Here is a 20447-nt window from a genome sequence, read left to right on the forward strand (position 1 = left end):
GGAATGTTGAGGCTGAAAAATGCTACATTGACAGAGGAGCAGCATTCACTAGGAAAGTAATGTAACTTCTAAAGTAACTTCTAACGTAAGGCAAAATAGGGGCTCTTGGGAACAGCCACACTAGTCAGGAATTCTGTATATAGGGAGCTGGGCAACCCACTCTGATGCTCTGCACTCACATGGGACCCATGCAGAGCATCAGAGTGGGTTGTCCAGCTCCCTATATTCAGAGTTCCTCACTAGTGTGGCTGTTTCCAAGAGCCCCTATTTTGCCTTACATTAGAAGTTCTCATCCTGTCTAAGCTAGAAGATTGTGATGACTGCAAGGCTAGTGAAATGACAACATCTCAAGATCTCAGCAAGAGAAAGTTTAGCTATTGCAATAGAAAGAGATTTGCAACCAGATGGTTTAAAAATTGTAATTTTTTTCTGTTTTTATTAAACCTGTTTAACTTAAATTTAAATTTTAAATTTAACTTTAAAAATTAAAAACTAAGTTTTTGGATAGAGGAAGGAAATATTTAAGGAAGTATTCCTTAAAATCTAATATCTTTCGCCTTTCAAGCGTGAGAAGTCACAATATCCTTGAGTCTGGTTGCTTTCTCAGCAAAACCATGGGACACCAAACTTGACATTACTGCCATTTGTAAGGAAAAATTGAAGCTTTTTTCTTAATTAAAAACAAACAACTCCTTTGAATCTTCTTTATCCAAAGAGGAAAAAAAAAGATGGATTCATAACGCAGTGTGGCTTTGTCCTCAGTGAGTGACTAGACCATGTTTGGAGTTTTATGAGTCTTGTCCTGCCCTTGAATTTTCAAATCCAGTACTTTATCTCAAGCATAGAAACTCAAACTTTTTGACCTGAGTTCAGGCCCCATAGATGTCTCATTCAGGGGTGTAGTTATAAATGGAGGCCCATGTGAGGATTTTAACTCTTGTTGACCTTTGAAAGTTGGGATGAATTTCTACAATCAGGAATATGCATAATTCATACCAGCACGGTGTGGCTCTTTATCCTCCTCTAGGGCTAAACCATGCATACAGGTTAAGACTATTATTCCATTTGAGCTATTAGACCTAGTCCTTTAGCTGTAGCAGCTGAGATTCATGCTTTTTGATCCAGAATTCCCAGGTTGACTCCCTGCAGATAAACCAGCCAGCACTGATATTGCAAGGGAACTGACCTATTTAAAAAAATCCTTTGCAGTTCATGTTTAATATTTTAATATCAATTTTTGTACAAATTTTTAACTAGTTACAATAATATTTATAATAAGTAAACATTATGGCAAATATATTAAAAATTAGCATCTCAGGTTTTGCTCCTAAGTCCATATTAAGGCAGCTAAATAGGTGGCCTGATTTTTCAGAGGTGCTGTATCAGTGGGAGCTGTTGGGCACTCACCACTCTTGAAAATCAGGCCACTTATTGTGTTAAAGCTAATTCAGTGGACAGACAATTCTTGAATCTGTATGATAACAATAATAATGATTACTATGAAAGTGTGAATTTGTTTTCTGAGGTCCCCGCTAATATAAATTCAAGACTGCCATGAATTCAGAATGTAGTGATAACACATGGCCGAAAATGTGAGAGTGGAGGTTGCAACATGCAGACTTTTACACTCTATGCTGGCTCTGTGTTAAGTTTCATATTGATGTAAACTTTCAAAATGCCTTTTAAGACTATAAAAAGATTAGATTCATTCTACTTCATATGTCCCCAGTCTTTCACTATGTTCTGATTCAGTTGGTTTTGAGTTTACCCTAAATATAACCTTGATATCTGGGGCCTTTCCCAGTTATGCCCTTTGTCTTTGCAACACTTGCTGCTGCTATCCATGGGAATTTCACACAAGGGAGCCTAACATGATAGCATCCATCTGTAGCTTAAAGAAATGTTTGACATTTGGTTTTGTATGTTTTAATTCAGTGCGACAGCTGTCCTCCTATACCACTTCCATGCTATGCCTCATTCTATTTAATGCATTTGTACTTCACATATTAACCACTATCGTAGAATGTTGTCGAGGTATATTTGTCATTCTTGCAAAACAAATTGATCTCATACTGAAGTGGAACATTTCAGCATGAAAATGTTATTTTATCAAAGTTATGTCTGGATGAATAATGATTTGGAACTACCTTTTTAGCTTTAACTAAAATAATTAATGCAAGACTATAATTTGTAAATCCTCATTCTCTTTGTCGCTGCTTGCAATAGTATTGTCAAAGAATCCTTATACAGTGATCCTTTTCAATGTGTACCAATTTGTTAATAACTCTGTGCCTACCAAACCTCAAGTTTCCCTGTAGGTTTACATTAGCTGTGATTCTCCCCTCCCCCTTACTCGCTCTCTTGAACAGATGTGTAAGTGTTGATGTGTCCTATTAAATAGTTGCTACATCCTATTTCAGAAGTGAGTGCACTGCAGTGATGGGTGAAATAAGAAGTGAGGTAAGTTTTTCAAAAGTGCCTAAGTGACTTAGGAGGCAAAGTTCATTTAAAGTCATTGGAAGTCAGTAGGCCTTAGGCTTCCAAGTGCTGAAGATGCTTAGATGCTTTTGAGAATTTTACCCATAATTTGTAAGCAGACAAATGGCATTTCCACTCTGCTCCTTACAAAGTGGACACACTTTAAGATCATGTTTCTTCTGGGTTTGGTAACTTAAACAATAATATCCAAACATAAATTTAAGCCGAAGTTTTTCCTGTGGGATATCTCTATTCCTCCCAGGTATGTTAGTACCAGAGAGGCTCCAGCCACTTCTTTTATATGCTAGCGGGAGATAACAAGATCTACCTACAAACATAAGACAGCAGAAATTATTCTGCATCTTCATACAACCTTCTAGCACCTGAGCTTAGGTTGACTAATGAGAGGAGCCTTTCACTTTTATGTAGGATCATCAAAACTGCCACTCTGTTACATTTCCCATTATATAATGGGCTATATTTGACCCTCTTTCTGTGCACAGAACTTCCACTGAAGTTAATGGGGGAAGGGGGCCAGGGTTGTACAAAGACTGAGGTAAAATATGATCCATAGTTTATAAATATTTTGTAAAGCTCTTTGAGAACTTTAGATGAAAGACCGTAAATGTGAGTCATCTTATATGTGCTACATTAAATCCAACTCTGCTTAGTCCCGTACTTGACATTTAAAAACAGATACTGATATTTTCCTCATAGCTGAAGTTAAATTATTAGATCAATAATTTTAATTTTCTGCAGCATCCCTGAACTTTTTTATTATGAAAATCTGAGGTTTTAAGTCAATACTTTCACCCTGTACAAGTGCAGGCCTGAAAACTTAGAAAACTAGGCTTCCCATATACCACTGAATTCCATTGTCTGAGGTCATAAAAAATCAGGGGAGAGAGAGGACAGCTAGTCAACCAGATATCTGTTCACTCTTTTGTCATGTGTTGGAGAGTACAAGTAATATGTGATTTTTGAAAATGGGATCATCACGTTATGGCATCTTTCTGGTTGCTTCTACAGTGCATTTACTAATTGTCTGTCAAAATGTCTTCCCAAGAAGCTGTCTGACTCCAAGTCAGACTCCATAGCTGCTAATAGAAGCATTTCTGAATCTAACCAGCAGGCAGCCTCAGCAATGAAAATGAACCTAACTCCATTCCATGTTTTTTGCTGATAACTGATCATGTGACATCAATAATGATAAAGCAAAAAGGGATAAGGTGCTAGGCCAGATTGTGTGTGTGGAGGAAATCCAGCCCTGACTGGTGCTTTCTCTCTCTCCCTGCACATCTTTCTCCTGCTCCTGGTGTTGGGAGAACTCTAGGGGGTGGAGGAGAATGGGCCACTGGGGCCATGGGGTGGGTTAAGGGGCTTATGTGGGGGTGCTTGGGTTGGCTGTCAGTTCCTCCCACCCCCAGCTCTCTGCTCCAACGGCTCTCAGGTATCTGTGGAGAAAGAGGTGGTTAGGGACTATTTAGAAAAGCTGGACATGCACAAGTCCATGGGGCCGGACGAGTTGCATCCGAGAGTGCTAAAGGAACTGGCGGCTGTGATTGCAGAGCCATTGGCCATTATCTTTGAAAACTCGTGGCGAACGGGGGAAGTCCCGGATGACTGGAAAAAGGCTAATGTAGTGCCAATCTTTAAAAAAGGGAAGAAGGAGGATCCTGGGAACTACAGGCCAGTCAGCCTCACTTCAGTGCCCGGAAAAATCATGGAGCAGGTCCTCAAAGAATCAATCCTGAAGCACTTACATGAGAGGAAAGTGATCAGGAACAGTCAGCATGGATTCACCAAGGGAAGGTCATGCCTGACTAAACTAATCACCTTTTATGATGAGATTACTGGTTCTGTGGATGAAGGGAAAGCAGTGGATGTATTGTATCTTGACTTAGCAAAGCTTTTGACACGGTCTCCCACAGTATTCTTGTCAGCAAGTTAAAGAAGTGTGGGCTGGATGAATGCACTATAAGGTGGGTAGAAAGTTGGCTAGATTGTCGGGCTCAACGGGTAGTGATCAATGGCTCCATGTCTAGTTCGCAGCCAGTGTCAAGTGGAGTGCCCCAGGGGTCGGTCCTGGGGCCGGTTTTGTTCAATATCTTCATAAATGATCTGGAGGATGGTGTGGATTGCACTCTCAGCAAATTTGGGGATGATACTAAACTGGGAGGAGTGGTAGATACGCTGGAGGGCAGGGATAGGATACAGAGGGACCTAGACAAATTGGAGGATTGGGCCAAAAGAAATCTGATGAGGTTCAATAAGGATAAGTGCAGGGTCCTGCACTTAGGACAGAAGAACCCAATGCACAGCTACAGACTAGGGACAGAATGGCTAGGCAGCAGTTCTGCGGAAAAGGACCTAGGGGTGACAGTGGACGAGAAGCTGGATATGAGTCAGCAGTGTGCCCTTGTTGCCAAGAAGGCCAATGGCATTTTGGGATGTATAAGTAGGGGCATAGCGAGCAGATCGAGGGACGTGATCGTCCCCCTCTATTCGACATTGGTGAGGCCTCATCTGGAGTACTGTGTCCAGTTTTGGGCCCCACACTACAAGAAGGATGTGGATAAATTGGAAAGAGTCCAGCGAAGGGCAACAAAAATGATTAGGGGTCTGGAACATATGACTTATGAGGAGAGGCTGAGGGAACTGGGATTGTTTAGTCTGCGGAAGAGAAGAATGAAGGGGGATTTGATAGCTGCTTTCAACTACCTGAGAGGTGGTTCCAGAGAGGATGGTTCTAGACTATTCTCAGTGGTGGAAGAGGACAGGACCAGGAGTAATGGTCTCAAGTTGCAGTGGGGGAGGTTTAGGTTGGATATTAGGAAAAACTTTTTCACTAGGAGGGTGGTGAAACACTGGAATGCGTTGCCTAGGGAGATGGTGGAATCTCCTTCCTTAGAAGTTTTTAAGGTCAGGCTTGACAAAGCCCTGGCTGGGATGATTTAATTGGGGATGGGTCCTGCTTTTGAGCAGGGGGTTGGACTAGATGACCTCCTGAGGTCCCTTCCAACCCTGATATTCTGTGATTCTATGATTCTATGATTCTATTCTCACTGCAGCGTGGGCTGCTTTGGTGGAGACATGAGCCTGACTTTTGAATGTTCAGGGACTTTGGCAGGCTGCCATACTTTTTTTTGTGGGTGCAAGTGAGAGAATGAAAATGGCAATTTTAACACTTTCTATCTCAGCCAAATCTGAATGGAATTTCATGGGATAAAGAAAGGCACTTTTGTAGCTCAAGGGGATTCTCTCTGCTGAGTATCAAAGGCTTCTTGTCAACAATGATGACAAAGAAAAAGTCACAAGAATTCCCTATAATGTAAAGTGTTAGGCAACTACTACCAGCTCCCTATATCGGTAAAGTATAGGTTATTGCTAGGCTACAATGAAGCCAAGGTCACCCAAGGTCACCAGTGCTTCTGCGTCGTTGTTCCCTCCTCTTGCAGGTTCAGGAGACTAGCAGAAAAGACAATTTTTCCTTCTAATCTATGAGGGTCTTTGGACAGCAGTAAACAGTCTGATCCTCCATTGGGCAGGGGATCTGTGAAAGACACCTGCTACTGCAACCTGATTGGACACTGATCCCAGGGCCATAATGCCCATAAGCCTTAGCTTAAGGGAGCACTTGTGGAGAGGTAATTGTGTGGGAGGGCTCATGAAAGTCTTCTCATTACTAGACTTTGTATATTTATTTTTATATTAAAAATTAAGATTTCAGGAGTAAGTGACTGTGTTACAAAGTGTGGTGCTCACAAATCCTAGGTTTTCAGGTACAAGTCAATTAATTAGACACCCAAACAGGTAGTTAGGAACAATAATGCCTGTTTGCACACACATTTGAGATCTGTGGGTAGAACAAAGTTGAACAAGGAAAAGTTGTTGTGAATCTTATAATGCTTTCAGATCTAGAGGGGGAAAAGTATTCTCGAAAAGAAAAGTAGTAGAGTCAAAAGCAGATCCAGGTTTCCTGAGACCCAGTCTCTTGTACAATCAGCAAGACCACAACTGCCCTAGAATAATAGTGCCAGACTAGTGACTCCATTGCCTCAGCAATGAAAATGAACCTAGCTCCATTCCATGTTTTTTGCTGGTAACTGATCATATGACATCAATAATGATAAAGCATTATCAGCATATTCACATCGACAATGATGAGCAACAATCAATATTCTGTTGTGTGCCACCTCAGAAACTTTAAGGGCCCACAGTTGAAAATGTGGCCCCCGTAGTTTTGTATGCTATTGCCAGCCACATTTCTTAATTGGTGTTACACAAACCAATAAAATCAGTTTTGCTTGAATGTATATAGAGAAAATAGTGTAAGAGTTAATGTAATTTTTATGGACTCTAGTAGCCTATTTAACCAGGTATCTTATTCTACACTCTACAGGCCACTCAGCTGGTGTAAATTGGCATAGCTCCAGTGAAATCAATTGAGAGATGCTAATTTACGCCAGCTGAGGATTTGGCCCTGCAAGAGTAATGATTAATGATTAATTCATGCCATAGCACGATGAGTTGAGGATACCCATTACTTCTGTAAAAAAAAAAACAAACAAACAAAAAAACCAACAACAGGCAGTAAGGGTACATCTACACTGCAATAAAAAAGGCATGGCACCAAATCTCAGAGCCCAGGTCAATTGACTCAGGCTGTGGGGCTAAAAATTTTAGTGTAGCTATTTGGGCTCAAGCTGAGACCCGACTCCCTTATGGGGCTTCAGAGCTTGGGCTCCAGCCCGACCTGGAACATCTACACTGCAATTTTTAGTCCCACACTTTGAGCCCCACCAGTCCAAGTCAGCTGACCTGGGCCAACCACATCCATGCTATGGATCTTTTATTGCAGTGTAGATGTATTCTCAGATGCTTGTAAGGAAAGGAACTGCTAGAATTTTCTATCACTTGCAAATGAAGCAAATTATATTCTGATTTATTTGTAGTTGGATTTTAGAGGATGAAACTAAATCTGGTATTTTTATAATGGCTTGACTAATTTACATGATCCCATTAAAATTACTCAAAAATCCATTTCTGCCTCTGGCAAGTAAATCTAATTGGTGATGCAGCAGCAGCAACATAGCTGAGAGACTAAATGTAACATATTTAAAATAATCCCTCAGTCTTGAACGTGCTTGCATTTTTTTCCAAAAGTTTGTTACAACACAGTTTCCCTAATACAGTAGCTTCATATGCGAATGTGTTGTTATAATTAAGATTTATTTTTCTTGTACTTCAGGTATACAAAGATGAAGACGGCAACAAACATTTATATTTTCAATCTGGCTATGGCAGATGCTTTAGTTACTACGACTATGCCTTTCCAAAGCACTGAATACCTGATGAACTCTTGGCCATTTGGGGATGTGCTGTGTAAAATAGTTATTTCAATTGACTATTATAACATGTTTACCAGCATATTCACATTGACCATGATGAGTGTTGATCGATACATTGCTGTGTGTCACCCTGTGAAAGCCCTGGACTTCCGCACTCCTCTCAAGGCAAAGATAATCAATATCTGTATCTGGCTATTGTCCTCGTCTGTTGGTATATCTGCCATAGTCCTTGGAGGCACTAAAGTCAGAGAAGGTGAGTATAATTTTGATCACTTAAACTCAAATGCTTTTGCTTCTAAAATAATATAAATGTAACTTGGAATACTGAGTAGAGTAGAAACTTATTGAATCACACTTCACTAATTTGTGCATCATTTAATTTGTACATAAAAAACCCGGTCACATTTTCTCAGCAAAATTGTAATAGTGGAATACTTCTCTAAGAACTCATATTTCTAAGACTTCAATATTTAAATATGCTACAGAATATTATAGTGTGAAATATTATAGTTAAAGATAAGATACAGTGGTCAACTAAATGAACAAAGGACATTTTATGATGCATTATCCTTGATAGGTCAAGGAGGAAAAGGTCAGGATAAAAGTCTGAGATTTGGCTGGAGAACTTCATAAGAGAAGTTTCAGTGGAGATCAGAAAATGGAAGCCAGATTGGTGTTTGAAGAGTGTCAAGCAGAATTAGAAGTCAAAGGCTGGTTGTAAATAACCAATTCAAGGCGCTTAGAGAAGAAGAGGGGAAAGAAATAGGTCATAGTAGCTGGAGAGAAAAGTATGTCAAGGGAGGAGTTGGGAGTAGGAGCAAGATAGGGCAACAGAGAGGCATAGGGTCTATGGGACAGGTATCCCAAGCTCCCATTTACTATCATGGGAACTGGCATTCTGAGTAAGGACTGCAGGATTAGCCCTTAGACGCAGAGTTTCACTGTAACTGGACATGCATGCACAAATGAGTTTCAGTGAATCGGAGTACTCTATTGGCCCAATAGATCAGTGCTTTAAACCCATGCCAAGTGGGTGTAAAGCACAACCATCCTGATGAGGTAGAGTTGAACATTTAATTTGCACAAGCTACAAAGTAGAAGGCAGCAGAGAATCAGGCCCTATAAAGCAGAATGCTCTGTATTCCAAATGGAGGAACATCTGAGGAGAAAGTGGAAACATTTTGATGCCATGCTTCTTCAATGAAAGGTTTAAATGCATAAGATTAGTAGGTCTTGACTTTTTTAGGCAGAGTCAGAGTAAGTACTACTTAGAAGACCAAAAAGCCATGTATTGTAATCTATATCTGCTTTCCTCTAAATATTTGTGTCACTTGGAAGATTATGAATTCCAGTGCGTATTCAGTGACTTCAGATTCCATCTTAAGTAAATATAAGCCATATTATGAAACTCCCTCCCCCCCAAGAAGATAAGGACAATTGTAGCTCTTGTGCTCTCTCTCATTCAAGAACTTCATTGGGTTAGCACTTTGAGCCACCCAAAAAACGGGTGAGGATGGAGCATCTATGTGGTGTGGCCATGACCCCACTGCTATGGTATCCATTAGCACACCTGGCCAGCCGTGGAGTGGAGCTCATGTTCCTCTTATGGGGCATAATAGTGGCTGCATATCTCTAAGCACTATGGAACTCCAGCAGACACGAACCTATGAACTTTATGGAAGACTGCTCTACCCATTTATGAAAGCAGCCGCTACTGATTTCACTTCCTGTTAAATCGTTTGGTATAGATAAATGTAAACAAAACATTAATGCTCATTAGCGAGTGCAGAGAGGAAACTTATTGGCTATTGGTCTGCACTGGTGTGCAAAACATGGATTTTGTTCCTGATCTTGATCTTGGGTTGGCTGGGGTTGCAGACAGAGTGCTCTGGGAACAATGCATTCAGATCTTTGGAAAGAAAATGTCTTCTTTTGCTCTGCAGCAGTGGTTCTCAACTTGTGGCCCAGTCAGCACAGAGCTACGGCCCATGTGACATCCTCAGGGCCATACAGCTAGTACTGGATGCGGCCCACAATGGTAACTAGGTTGAGAACCACTGCTTTGCAGGAACTTTTTTGACTAATAAAGCATTGACAGTCTCAATAAAGCAATGACTGCCTCTGGAAAGAGTCCTTTCCAGGTATCCTCCGCTGGGAAGAATAGTTGTCTGGCTTGCTTATATTATATTTTAAAAGATGTGAAACACTTATGTCAGCAAGGTACCTAGGAATGTGTCTAGCTTTTTAAGCACATGAGTAATCCTATTCACTATAGTGGGGTAGAGGTGCTTAAGAGTTAGTCATGCACCTAAGTGCCCTGTTGAATCAGGATGTAAGTGAGCTTCTTACTCCCAAAACTGAGAGACTGATAACTGTGCACAGCAAGATTGGGCACTGTTTGCAAATGCACTTCCGTGCTGACTGCAAAACCCCTGCATTTCTAATTGTCAGCCTCATTTGAGTAACTATGGCCAACTATATTATCTGGTGCTTATTTGAAATTAACAAATAAATTGGGAGTAGGATGAACAGAGCCGTCTCTTGAGTATGGCAAATTGGGGTGACCGCTGCAGGTCCTGTGCTCTGGGGGCCCCGGGGTCCGGTGCGATTGGCCGGTGCGGTTGGTCCCAGAAGTGACAGATTTGTGACTTCCGCCTCGGGCTCCGCACCCCCCTAGGGATGGCCCTGAGGATGAAGTGACTAAGCTACTTTTTTCACTTCCAACCAAAGCTTAGGTTTAACCTCTAATTCCTCAGTGAGGAAAAGTATTTCTGGGTAGGACTCTGTGTGGTCAGTTTAACATCTGAGCATCAAATGACCTTGCCCATCTCTAAAAATTATTCTCTTAGATTGTCTAGCCCATCTAGTTCTCCTAATGCAGGATTATTCCCAACAGTGTAATTGCTAACACTTCCTTCCTGCAGCATAAGTTTGATATGTCTGACCTTAACAGAGTTTCTCCTTTACTGACAGACCAATCTCTTAAAAAATGCAGAATTCTAGTTTCTTCCAAGGCCCTGATCCTGCAAACTGGCCATGAACAAATTCAGGCTGGAAATTAGAAAAAGGTTTCTAACCATCACAGAGGTGAGGTTCTGGAATAGCTTCCCACTAGGAATTGTCAGGGCAAACAACTTAATTAGTTTTGAGAGAGAGCTGGACATATTTATGAGTGTTTTTGTGCATCGCGGTTTCTTGTGATGGTGGGGGTAGGGCTCAAAAGCCCTGAGGATCACTTCCAGATTTTGTCTTATGTTCCTAATAACTCATTCTTCAGGGTTTAAGTGGCCACCTGCAGGGGGTCAGAAAGGGATTTATCCTGCCCGCCCATATATTCTGTTTTTTAAAAAATCTCCTTTTTCTGAAGCATCAGGGATGGCCACAGTTGGAGATGGGACATGGGCCTGGGGATCAGATGGATTCGGGGGAGGCAAGGCTCTGAAGTGGCACTGAGCATTCTCTTTCTCAGTTGCTTGTAGGTTGGCCAAGTGCCCAGTTTTTGACCGGAAAGTCCAGTTGAAAAGTGGACCTGACAGTGTCCGGTCAGATCTACTGACTGGACACCCAAAGTCCGGTTACTGCGAGTTGGGGAGGTGGAGAGGTGCCAGGTCATCACCCACGCCAGCCCCTACTCAGCCGGGGCTTACTGACTCTTACCTTCATTGGGTGGCTGCAGCTCTCAGCCCCGGCTCCGCAGGCAAGTCCCTCCTGATCTGGGTGGCGGGAGGGGAAAATCAGTGAGCGACATGGGGGAGGGGAGAAGAGGAGTAGATGGGGGCGGGGCCTCAGGGGCATAGGTGGGGCAGGAGTGTGGCCTTGTGGGGAAGAGGCGGGGCAAGGAAGTTCCAGCATTCCTCCGGAGTGTCCGTTTTTTAAATATTACCAAGTTGGCAACCCTAGTTGCTTGGCTGGCTGGTCCTTGTTCACATGCTCAGGGTCTGCTAGCCATATGTGGGCTCAGGAAGGAATTTTCCCCCAGCTCAGTCTGGCAGTGACCATGGGGGATTTTCACCTTCCTCTGCAGCATGTGCGTGTATGTCATTTGCCAGAATTTTCTGGATTTATTTTACTTTGCCATTTCCCTGCCATTGTGGGGGCTTTGGGTAAATTATAGTAAATATTTTACTAAAATATATTTAGCTAAGGTGGAATCTGAGTCAATTCCAACAGTTTCTTATTATGTAATTGAAAAATATAAAAGAAGGTACTGGACCTAAATCCACAGCAATGTACAATATTCTGCACTTTTTTGAGTATTTGAAGTAATTTTTAATTTAAAATTAAAGGAATGTGGATTACAGATAAATGTACATGTTCTTACTGAACTACTTTGTCTATATGTTCAAAGCTAATTTGGTAAGTAATTGGTTTCACCAGTTCTTTAAATTTCCAACCTAGAAGACTTTAACTTATTAGAAGTTCAAAGATCTGAGAATAGCAGCTATGAAATTCATATGCACAAAACTCATAGAAACATGAAAAAGAAAATGAGTAAATTGAGTATCTTCCAAATATTGCTCTAATCGGTTTTGTTAATGTCAGGAACTGGATTTTTTTTTTTGAGAGACAGAGTTTTAAGACTCTTAAATTTGTTTTGTTCCAGGAAAAAAAGAAATGTTTTTGAATACCATTGGCATTAACAGGGAATTTTAAGTATGAAAGTAAAATAGAAGCAACATTTCTTATTTCTCTCAAAATGTAAATCATGTGCTATACAAATATAAAATCTTTTGCATGAGAATCTAATAACATTAAGTAACTTTTGCACTGTAGCCTTTAAACAGGGCCAGTCTTAGCATGTTTCCAAGGTAAAAAAAAAAATTTTGCTTCCACCTTCTTTCTCAGCCTCCTCCCCCCGCAATAATGTATTAACTGTGATACTGCTTCAAAATAACAAATCCAGGGACTTGCTATGGTTTTCCAGACCCCACAATGACAGCTTTGAATGACCATGAGGACATTGTGAATAATCTGAGATCATTAGGAAATGCAGTGATATGTTTTCAAGCGTAATGACCATTTTAACATCATTTTGCTCTTTTGCTACAGGGAGGTCTAGAAACTTTTCAAAACAATGAAAGCTAAATCTAATATCAAATTCTCCTTTGCATTTTTTGTTCCTTTGGGGAACCACAAAGGCCACCCCTTTCTTTAAATACAGACAGTATGAAGGAGGTCTGCATTGTGCTTTCTGCTACTTAGGAAATGCATTAACTGCATTGCACAAGAATGAGATAGCTAAAAAATATAGACATTTGTTCCCAGACTCCATAAAGCTGTCACATTTATTAATTGAGAGAGTGTAAAAAGAAATGAGTTGACATCTAAATCAAATATTTTCCGTAATTTATCTTGCAAAAACATGCAATACAGTATCAAAAATTTGGTGAATACTATAGCTGAGAAGACAAAGGAAGAGCTGTTTCACAAAGGATTTTGAAATTTGGCTTCATTAGAATTGGAACAAAACCTAAAAATTTCAAAATTCTCCATGAAGGAAAATTCTGAAAAAAATCAGTTTCAGATCAATCAAAATTTGACAACATTAAATTGAATATTTTATATTTATATATCTATTTTTGTACATATTATAGAATATATAAGAAAATACAAGATAAATAATTTTGAAAAAAAGTCATTCCAAAATGAAAAAATCAAAAAGTTTCATCCAAAAATCTTAAAATAGGATGTATCAGCACTTTCAGAAGTTTTTTCCCTTCAGTTTGGATGGGCTAGAGTTCACTTCATTGTCCTTCTCCAATGCCTAAAAAAACCCCAACTCCCACAGAAAAGCAGCTGGAGACCCAGAATTAGTCTCTAAGAATTTTCAGTAAGGATTGCAAAGAGTCAACCTCCCCACATTCAAGTCCCCAAAAGAAATGAACTTAATTAAGTACCAACTGTATAAAATCTTATGATAAAGAAACATAATAAATAATAATAACAATGTTTATAACATGGCTATTTTATAATCCACAAACATTATCTTTACTATTATACATACATGTAAAAAAAGAAAACAAATTAAATCTAAACAGTCAGTTCCCGCAGAAACACAGTGAGAAGAAACTCAGAGTTCCCAAAAAGCTTAGGTTGAGTTCACCCAAGTCTCAGAAAGAAAAGGAGGACTTGTGGCACCTTAGAGACTAACCAATTTATTTGAGCATGAGCTTTCGTGAGCTACAGCTCACTTCATCAGATGCATACCGTGGAAACTGCAGCAGACTTTATATATACACAGAGAATATGAAACAATACCTCCTCCCACCCCACTGTCCTGCTGGTAATAGCTTATCTAAAGTAATCATCAGGTTAGGCCATTTCCAGCACAAATCCAGGTTTTCTCACCCTCCACCCCCCCACACAAATTCAAGTCTCAGAGTCTTTGATAATCAAATCTATACAATCTGCTGAGTCAAAAGCAACATCTTCCCTCCACTTGCTTGTAGGAATCTTCAGCTGGACTCCATGCAGACTCTTCCCCTTCCTCTGCTGAAATCACAGTTAGCCAGTCAGCTAACTGATTAACCAACCACTCAGTTAAGCCTATAGATTTAAAACAAACAAAAACAAAACTGTTACAAGAAAAATGCAAAAAAATGAGACTAGCAAAATAAATGACTTTCTCCATCATCACATTTAAATAAAAGAAAAGTTAGTGACTCATACTAGTTGAGACAATTTAACGACATTCAAAATTTGAACAACATTCAAAGTATTCAATTAAAATAAAAGAAATGAGTTTTCCCTCATGATTTTCCCTTTCTATAATTAACATTGCCCATGCTTCTCTTTTGGAGGGTTAACAATATCACTAACATGCTGCAAAATAATTCAGAGCTAGGGAAAACACCCTACTTCCTTCTCCTGGGCTCAGCTCCTCCCAACCCACAAAGGACACATGGCCTTTTGTATAGCAGTTGCCCTGACTTCTTGCCCTCATGGAGTCTGACTCCAGCAGCTAGTTATTATAAACTATTGAGCATACCTCAAACTACCACACCCAACTCCAGAAACTTCTGGATGTGGAGTGCTAATTGTTCATCTGCCTAGCAATAGTGACCCAGACACAGCTCACTCCTACTCACCCCTCAATAGATCTCTTAAAGAGATATCTACCTAGTAGGCACATGGGTTCCACAGACAGGAATGAAAGCCAAACTACCAGTCATAGTAAAAAAATGCCCAGTAAACACTAATGGAGAATCTGACCCTTTGTCTTGTTTTGCCATTTATCTTGTGTCTTGTTTTTCCTTGTGCCTGGTTTATATGATGAAATACTACACTGAGGTAAGCAAATGAACCCAAGAATATCACACTGACTACAAGCCTCCTGTATGATGAACTAAGACTAGAACATAAAATAAAATGTCAGCATGTGACCCCCATTTATAATATTGCAGCAAGAAACGAAGTGAACTGATGTCAATGGGGTCAAATCCTGCAGTCCCTACTCAGACAGAATTCTCAATGAAGTGTTCTGCAAAAGGAGCAGCTCAGTTAGACTCTGCGTATACCAGTTTGCTTTACCTAAGATTCATTTAAAAAAAGATATTTCGAAGGGAATGTAGCACTTAGACTGCATAGCGTTTGCACTGAAGAAAGCATGTGGGAAAACATTTCTGCAAAGCAATTGTGTCATTGCAAGACTGTTTCACGATGGCAGAAATCTCACGAGATCAGCTAACCTGATGAGATTTCCACCGTTCAGGATGGCAGAAATTTACCCTTTTTTGGTTAAAATAGCATGAAAGCAGCTACAAGATTTCAATTCAATTAAACCAGTGGTGGAGCTATTAAGGAGGGGTGTGTGTGTGTGTGTGTGTGTGTGTGTGACTCCCACCCCAGCTAGCCTTTGGATGTATGTGTGTCGGCTTTCACACAGGGCTTATGGTTGAGTCCACCCCACGCTCACCTGGCAGAGGCGGCTCCTGTCCTGCGGAGCTGGGCCCAGCTCCCCACTCCGGGTGCTGTGACACAGTTTGCAGGTTTGTGTGGTGCTGAGACCCCATGTGCAATTTCACAATGCCATTCACTTAAATTTGGCCCACACAAACCTCCATCATGATGGAGAGGTGTCCCGGCCAAACCTGAATGGCGCTGTGATCCCCATGCTCCAAGTCGCAACACCATTCATTAAAATTTGCCCTGGCTGCCCTTCTTTCATGATGGAGAGGTGGCCAGGCCAAACCTGAATGGTGCTGTGGCCCCATGCACCAGGCTCCAATGGTTGGAGTGAAGAGCCAGACCTAGTCCTGTGGGACAGGACTGTTGCTTTCCAGTGAGTGTCAGGCCTCCAGCTCACCAACAACCCATCGCCCCTCCCCCAGTTGGCTCTGCCACTGCATGGAACCTGGCCTCAAATCAAACTGAGATCCAGAGCCTAACAACTGTTCAGTGCATCTCTATATATTGTATTTTTGTGCCTCTGTAGGTTTGATGCCGCTCTTGTGCACAAAAGTTTGTAATATAAAATGTAATATAACACATTTTAAAATATTCTCCAACTAGTCCTGAAAGACAGCAGTGGAAAACCAGTTTCAATGACAATGGAAAGCAATTATTGGAGTGATTTAATGATAACTCCATTTATTTGTGTCACATTACATGGTAATCACTTTTGCAAGCTTATACTGTAATGCAGCTATAGGTTGGAATGTCTAATAATAAAGCAATTTTCTTCTTCTTCTTCTTGCCTCCTCCATTTATAGATACTGCTAGTACTGAATGTTCTTTGCAGTTTCCAGACCCTGATTATATGTGGTGGGACATCTTCATGAAAATCTGCGTCTTTGTCTTTGCGTTTGTTATTCCAGTTCTCATTATAATTGTTTGCTATACCCTGATGATCCTGCGCTTGAAGAGCGTACGACTTCTCTCAGGGTCTCGAGAAAAAGACCGAAACCTTCGTCGGATCACCAGATTGGTTCTTGTTGTTGTGGCAGTTTTCATTATCTGTTGGACTCCCATTCACATTTTTGTGCTGGTTGAGGCACTAGGGGATGTGCCCCATAGCACTGCAGCAATCTCCAGCTATTATTTCTGTATTGCTTTGGGTTACACCAACAGCAGTCTAAATCCTATCCTGTATGCTTTTTTGGATGAAAACTTCAAGCGCTGTTTCAAAGACTTCTGCTTTCCCTTTAAGATGAGGATGGATAGGCAGAGCACCAGCAGAGTCAGAAACACAGTTCAAGACCCTGCTTACTTGAGGGAAGTGGATGGGACAAACAAACCAGTATGACTAGTCGTGGAGATGTCATCTTACTGTCCTCAAGGAATAGGAGAATCAAACGATCTTGGACTAACTCAAATAACCACTGTGGTTTGAGACATTTTTGATAATATTTGGGAGTTCTCACAGTTTGAACTAAAATACGTTAATTGCTTAGAACAGGGAATTCCCCAAAATAAGCTCAAAGGAAAAAGATGACTGACTGCCAGATTTTGGAACCATATTTACAATGGAGCTGAGCAAGTGGTAAAATACCCACTTTCAGCAAGGTAGGAAGTGCTTCATACTGTATTAGGTGACTCTGGACAAGAAAAAAATTGAACTGTTCTTCTTATAGAACATATCTGCCACCTTCTAGTCTATACCAAGCAACATTTGGTGATAACACTAAATCAGATTATGGCAGAAACTCTGTTTTGACGTAAAAATCTTTGCTTCAGACAAACAAAAAGAAGGCATCCTAACTTATTTTGCTGCTTTACAATGAATAGTATCAGTTCTGAGACTACAAAACATGGCAGAGCTATGTAATCAAAATTCTCATTAACTACTTTGTGTGAAATAACATACGTTTGTCTGTATTGTGGAGATCCAGTTTAAGCATGATCTGCCTTCAGACCAAAATGATTTTATTGTGTCTGTGTATTGTGAAAACTTTTCAATGCTTAAAAAAAATCAAGATTTAAAGATAATCCTTAATATATTTTAGCACATGTTACGTCACATACGATGCTTACTGTCTTTATATGTGATTCTCCAAAAGATGTGTATCTATTGATTGTGGATATTCCAGTATGCCTTTCAACAACTTGTTGTTCAGCAAAATACTAGAAAAATGCAAAGAATTCTTGACCGGTCACTAAATCGTTAAAAAGAACAGTATAACAAAAGACCCAACAGTAAAAGAGCAAACAGGCATGGCTAAAATTAATGTTATATTAGCTGTCCTTGATATATACACAATTTCAGAAAATTTTAAAAAGTAAAGAATGTATACGTGGACTAGTTACTAAAAATGTAGTAAATTGACACAAAAATCAATGAGAGTTAATTGCATTTATAAGTACACACTATGGCACTGGCTAGACTAGAGAAAGCTCTCATTGCACGTTTAGTCACATTGATACATTTAGCCTCAAAAGAGTCTTACAAATTGAGTAAGTAGTATTACCTCAATTTTTCAATAAAGGTGTGGAAGGCAAGGCAAAGAGAATGTGAGTGACTTGCCCAAGGTTATAAGGTAAGTTTATTGCAGAGCTGAGACTATACTATGGAACATCAGTCTCCCACCCCTGTGCTTTTAACTACTAGAATAATCACACCATCTTGGATCTTAATCTTACTCCCATTGAAGTTAATGGGAGTGTTGCTGTTGTGTTCATTGGGAGCAGAATTAGACACCAAGCGAACACCAACTGTTTGATCATTTTCATCACTCATAGTAAAGACATGAGGTCTCCATCATAGTTTACAGTGCAATTCAACTGGAGGCTGTTTTGTTGGTGCTTTAAGTGGCCTCTTAACTCCAAGCAGACATGTATGATTTTAAATAAAGATACATGTGCCAATATTTTCAATAATGGGTGCCTAAATGTAGGCTCCTAAGTTCATATTTAGGTACCTAAGTGAGTGCAAAGTCCATAGACTGCTGGGTGCCCAGCACTTTTGAAATTCATGCCACTTACTTAGGCACTTAAGCATTTAGGACTCTAACTTTAGGTCCTCTTGAAAATACTGGCCACAGTATCTGGTTAAATCTAGCACTTTCTGATTGTGCCTATAGGGCCAAAATTTAATCATTTTTGTTGCTCTCCTCTGGACTTTCTCCAATTTGTCCACATCTTTCCTGAAATGTGGCATCCAGAACTGGACCCAGTACTCCAGCTGAGGCCTTATCAGCATGGAGTAGAGTGGAAGAATTACTTCTTGTGTCTTGCTTACAAAACTCCTGTTAATACATCCCAGAATGATGTTTGCTTTTTTTGCAAGAGTATTACCCTGTTGACTCATATTTAGCTTGTGATCCACTCTGACCTCCAGATCCCTTTCCGCAGTACTCTTTTCTAGGCAGTCATTTCCCATTTTGTATGTGTGCAATTGATTGTGCCTTCTTAAGTGGAGTGCTTTGCATTTGTCCTTATTGAATTTCATCCTATTTACGTCAGACCATTTCTCCAGTTTATCCAGATCATTTTGAATTTTAATCCTATCCGCCAAAGCATTTGCAATCCCTCCTGGCTTGGTGTCCTCCGCAAACATTATAAGTGTACTCTCTGTGCCGTTATCTAAATCACCAATGAAGATATTGAACAGAACCAGACCCAGAACTAATTTCTGTGGGACACCACTTGATATGTCCTTCCAGTTTGACTGTGAGCCACTGATAACCACTTTCTGGGAATGGTTTTCCAACCAGTTATGCATGCACTTTATAGTAGCTCTATCTAGGCTATATTTTCCTAGTTTGTTTATGAGACGGTCACACAAGACAGTATCAAAAGCCTTACTAAAGTCAAGATATACCACATTTACTGCTTCCCCCCTATCCACAAGGCTTATTACTCTTTCAAAGAAAGCTATTAGGTTGGTTTGACATGGTTTGTTCCTGACAAATCCACGTTAACTGTTACTTATAACCTTATTATTTTCTACGGGGTTGCGAATTGGTTGCTTGATTATTCACTCCATTATGTTTCTGGGTACTGAAGTTAAGATGGCTGGTCTGTAATTCCCCAGGTTGTCCTTATTTCCCTTTTTATAGATGGGCACTATATTTGCCATCTTCAAGTCCTCTGGAATCTCTCCCGTCTTTGATGAGTTTTCAAAGATAATCACTAATGGTTCAGGTATCTCCTCAGTGAGTTTCTTGAGTATTCTTGGATGTATTTCATCAGGTCCTGCCGATTTGAAGATATCTAACTTGTCTAAATACTTTTTAGCTTGTTCTTTCCCTATTTAAGCCTCAGATCCTACCTCATTGTCACTGGTGGTCACTATGTTAGATGTCTGATCACTACTAACCTGAACCAAATAAGTCATTTAGCACTTTTGAGATTTCCATATTTTCTGTTATTGTCTTTCCCCACTCACTGAGTAATGGGCCTACCCTGTCCTTGGTCTTCCCCTTGCTTCTAATATATTTGTAAAATTACTTTTTGTTACCCTTTATGTCCCTAGCTAGTTTAATCTCATTTTGTGCCTTGGCCTTTTTAATTTTGTTCCTACATGCTTGAAGTTGTTTATTTATATTCATCCTTCCTAATTTGAGATAGTTTCCACCTTTTGTAGGCTCTTTTCTGAGTTTCAGATCACTGAAGATCTCCTGATTAAGCCAGGGTGGTCTCTTGCCATACTTCTTATCTTTCCTGTGCAGTGGGATAGTT

General features: G+C 40.2%; 1 protein-coding gene across 2 annotated transcripts in view; it reads left to right on the top strand.

Moving 5' to 3' along the window:
• OPRK1 (opioid receptor kappa 1) overlaps positions 1-17073 on the top strand; it is a 36836-nt gene extending 19763 nt beyond the window's left edge. Inside the window, exons 2-3 of one of the 2 annotated variants that reach the window (XM_077809005.1) lie at positions 7730-8082; positions 16541-17073. In XM_077809005.1, coding sequence (XP_077665131.1) covers positions 7730-8082; positions 16541-17073 — 886 coding nt within the window. Of the gene's footprint in view, positions 1-7729; positions 8087-16540 lie in introns of both variants that reach the window. The other variant, XM_077809006.1, reaches the window with a different exon arrangement.
• The last annotated feature ends 3374 nt before the right edge of the window (positions 17074-20447 follow it).

This window comes from Eretmochelys imbricata, chromosome 2, assembly GCF_965152235.1.
Source record: "Eretmochelys imbricata isolate rEreImb1 chromosome 2, rEreImb1.hap1, whole genome shotgun sequence".
NCBI classification, from domain to species: domain Eukaryota; kingdom Metazoa; phylum Chordata; order Testudines; family Cheloniidae; genus Eretmochelys; species Eretmochelys imbricata.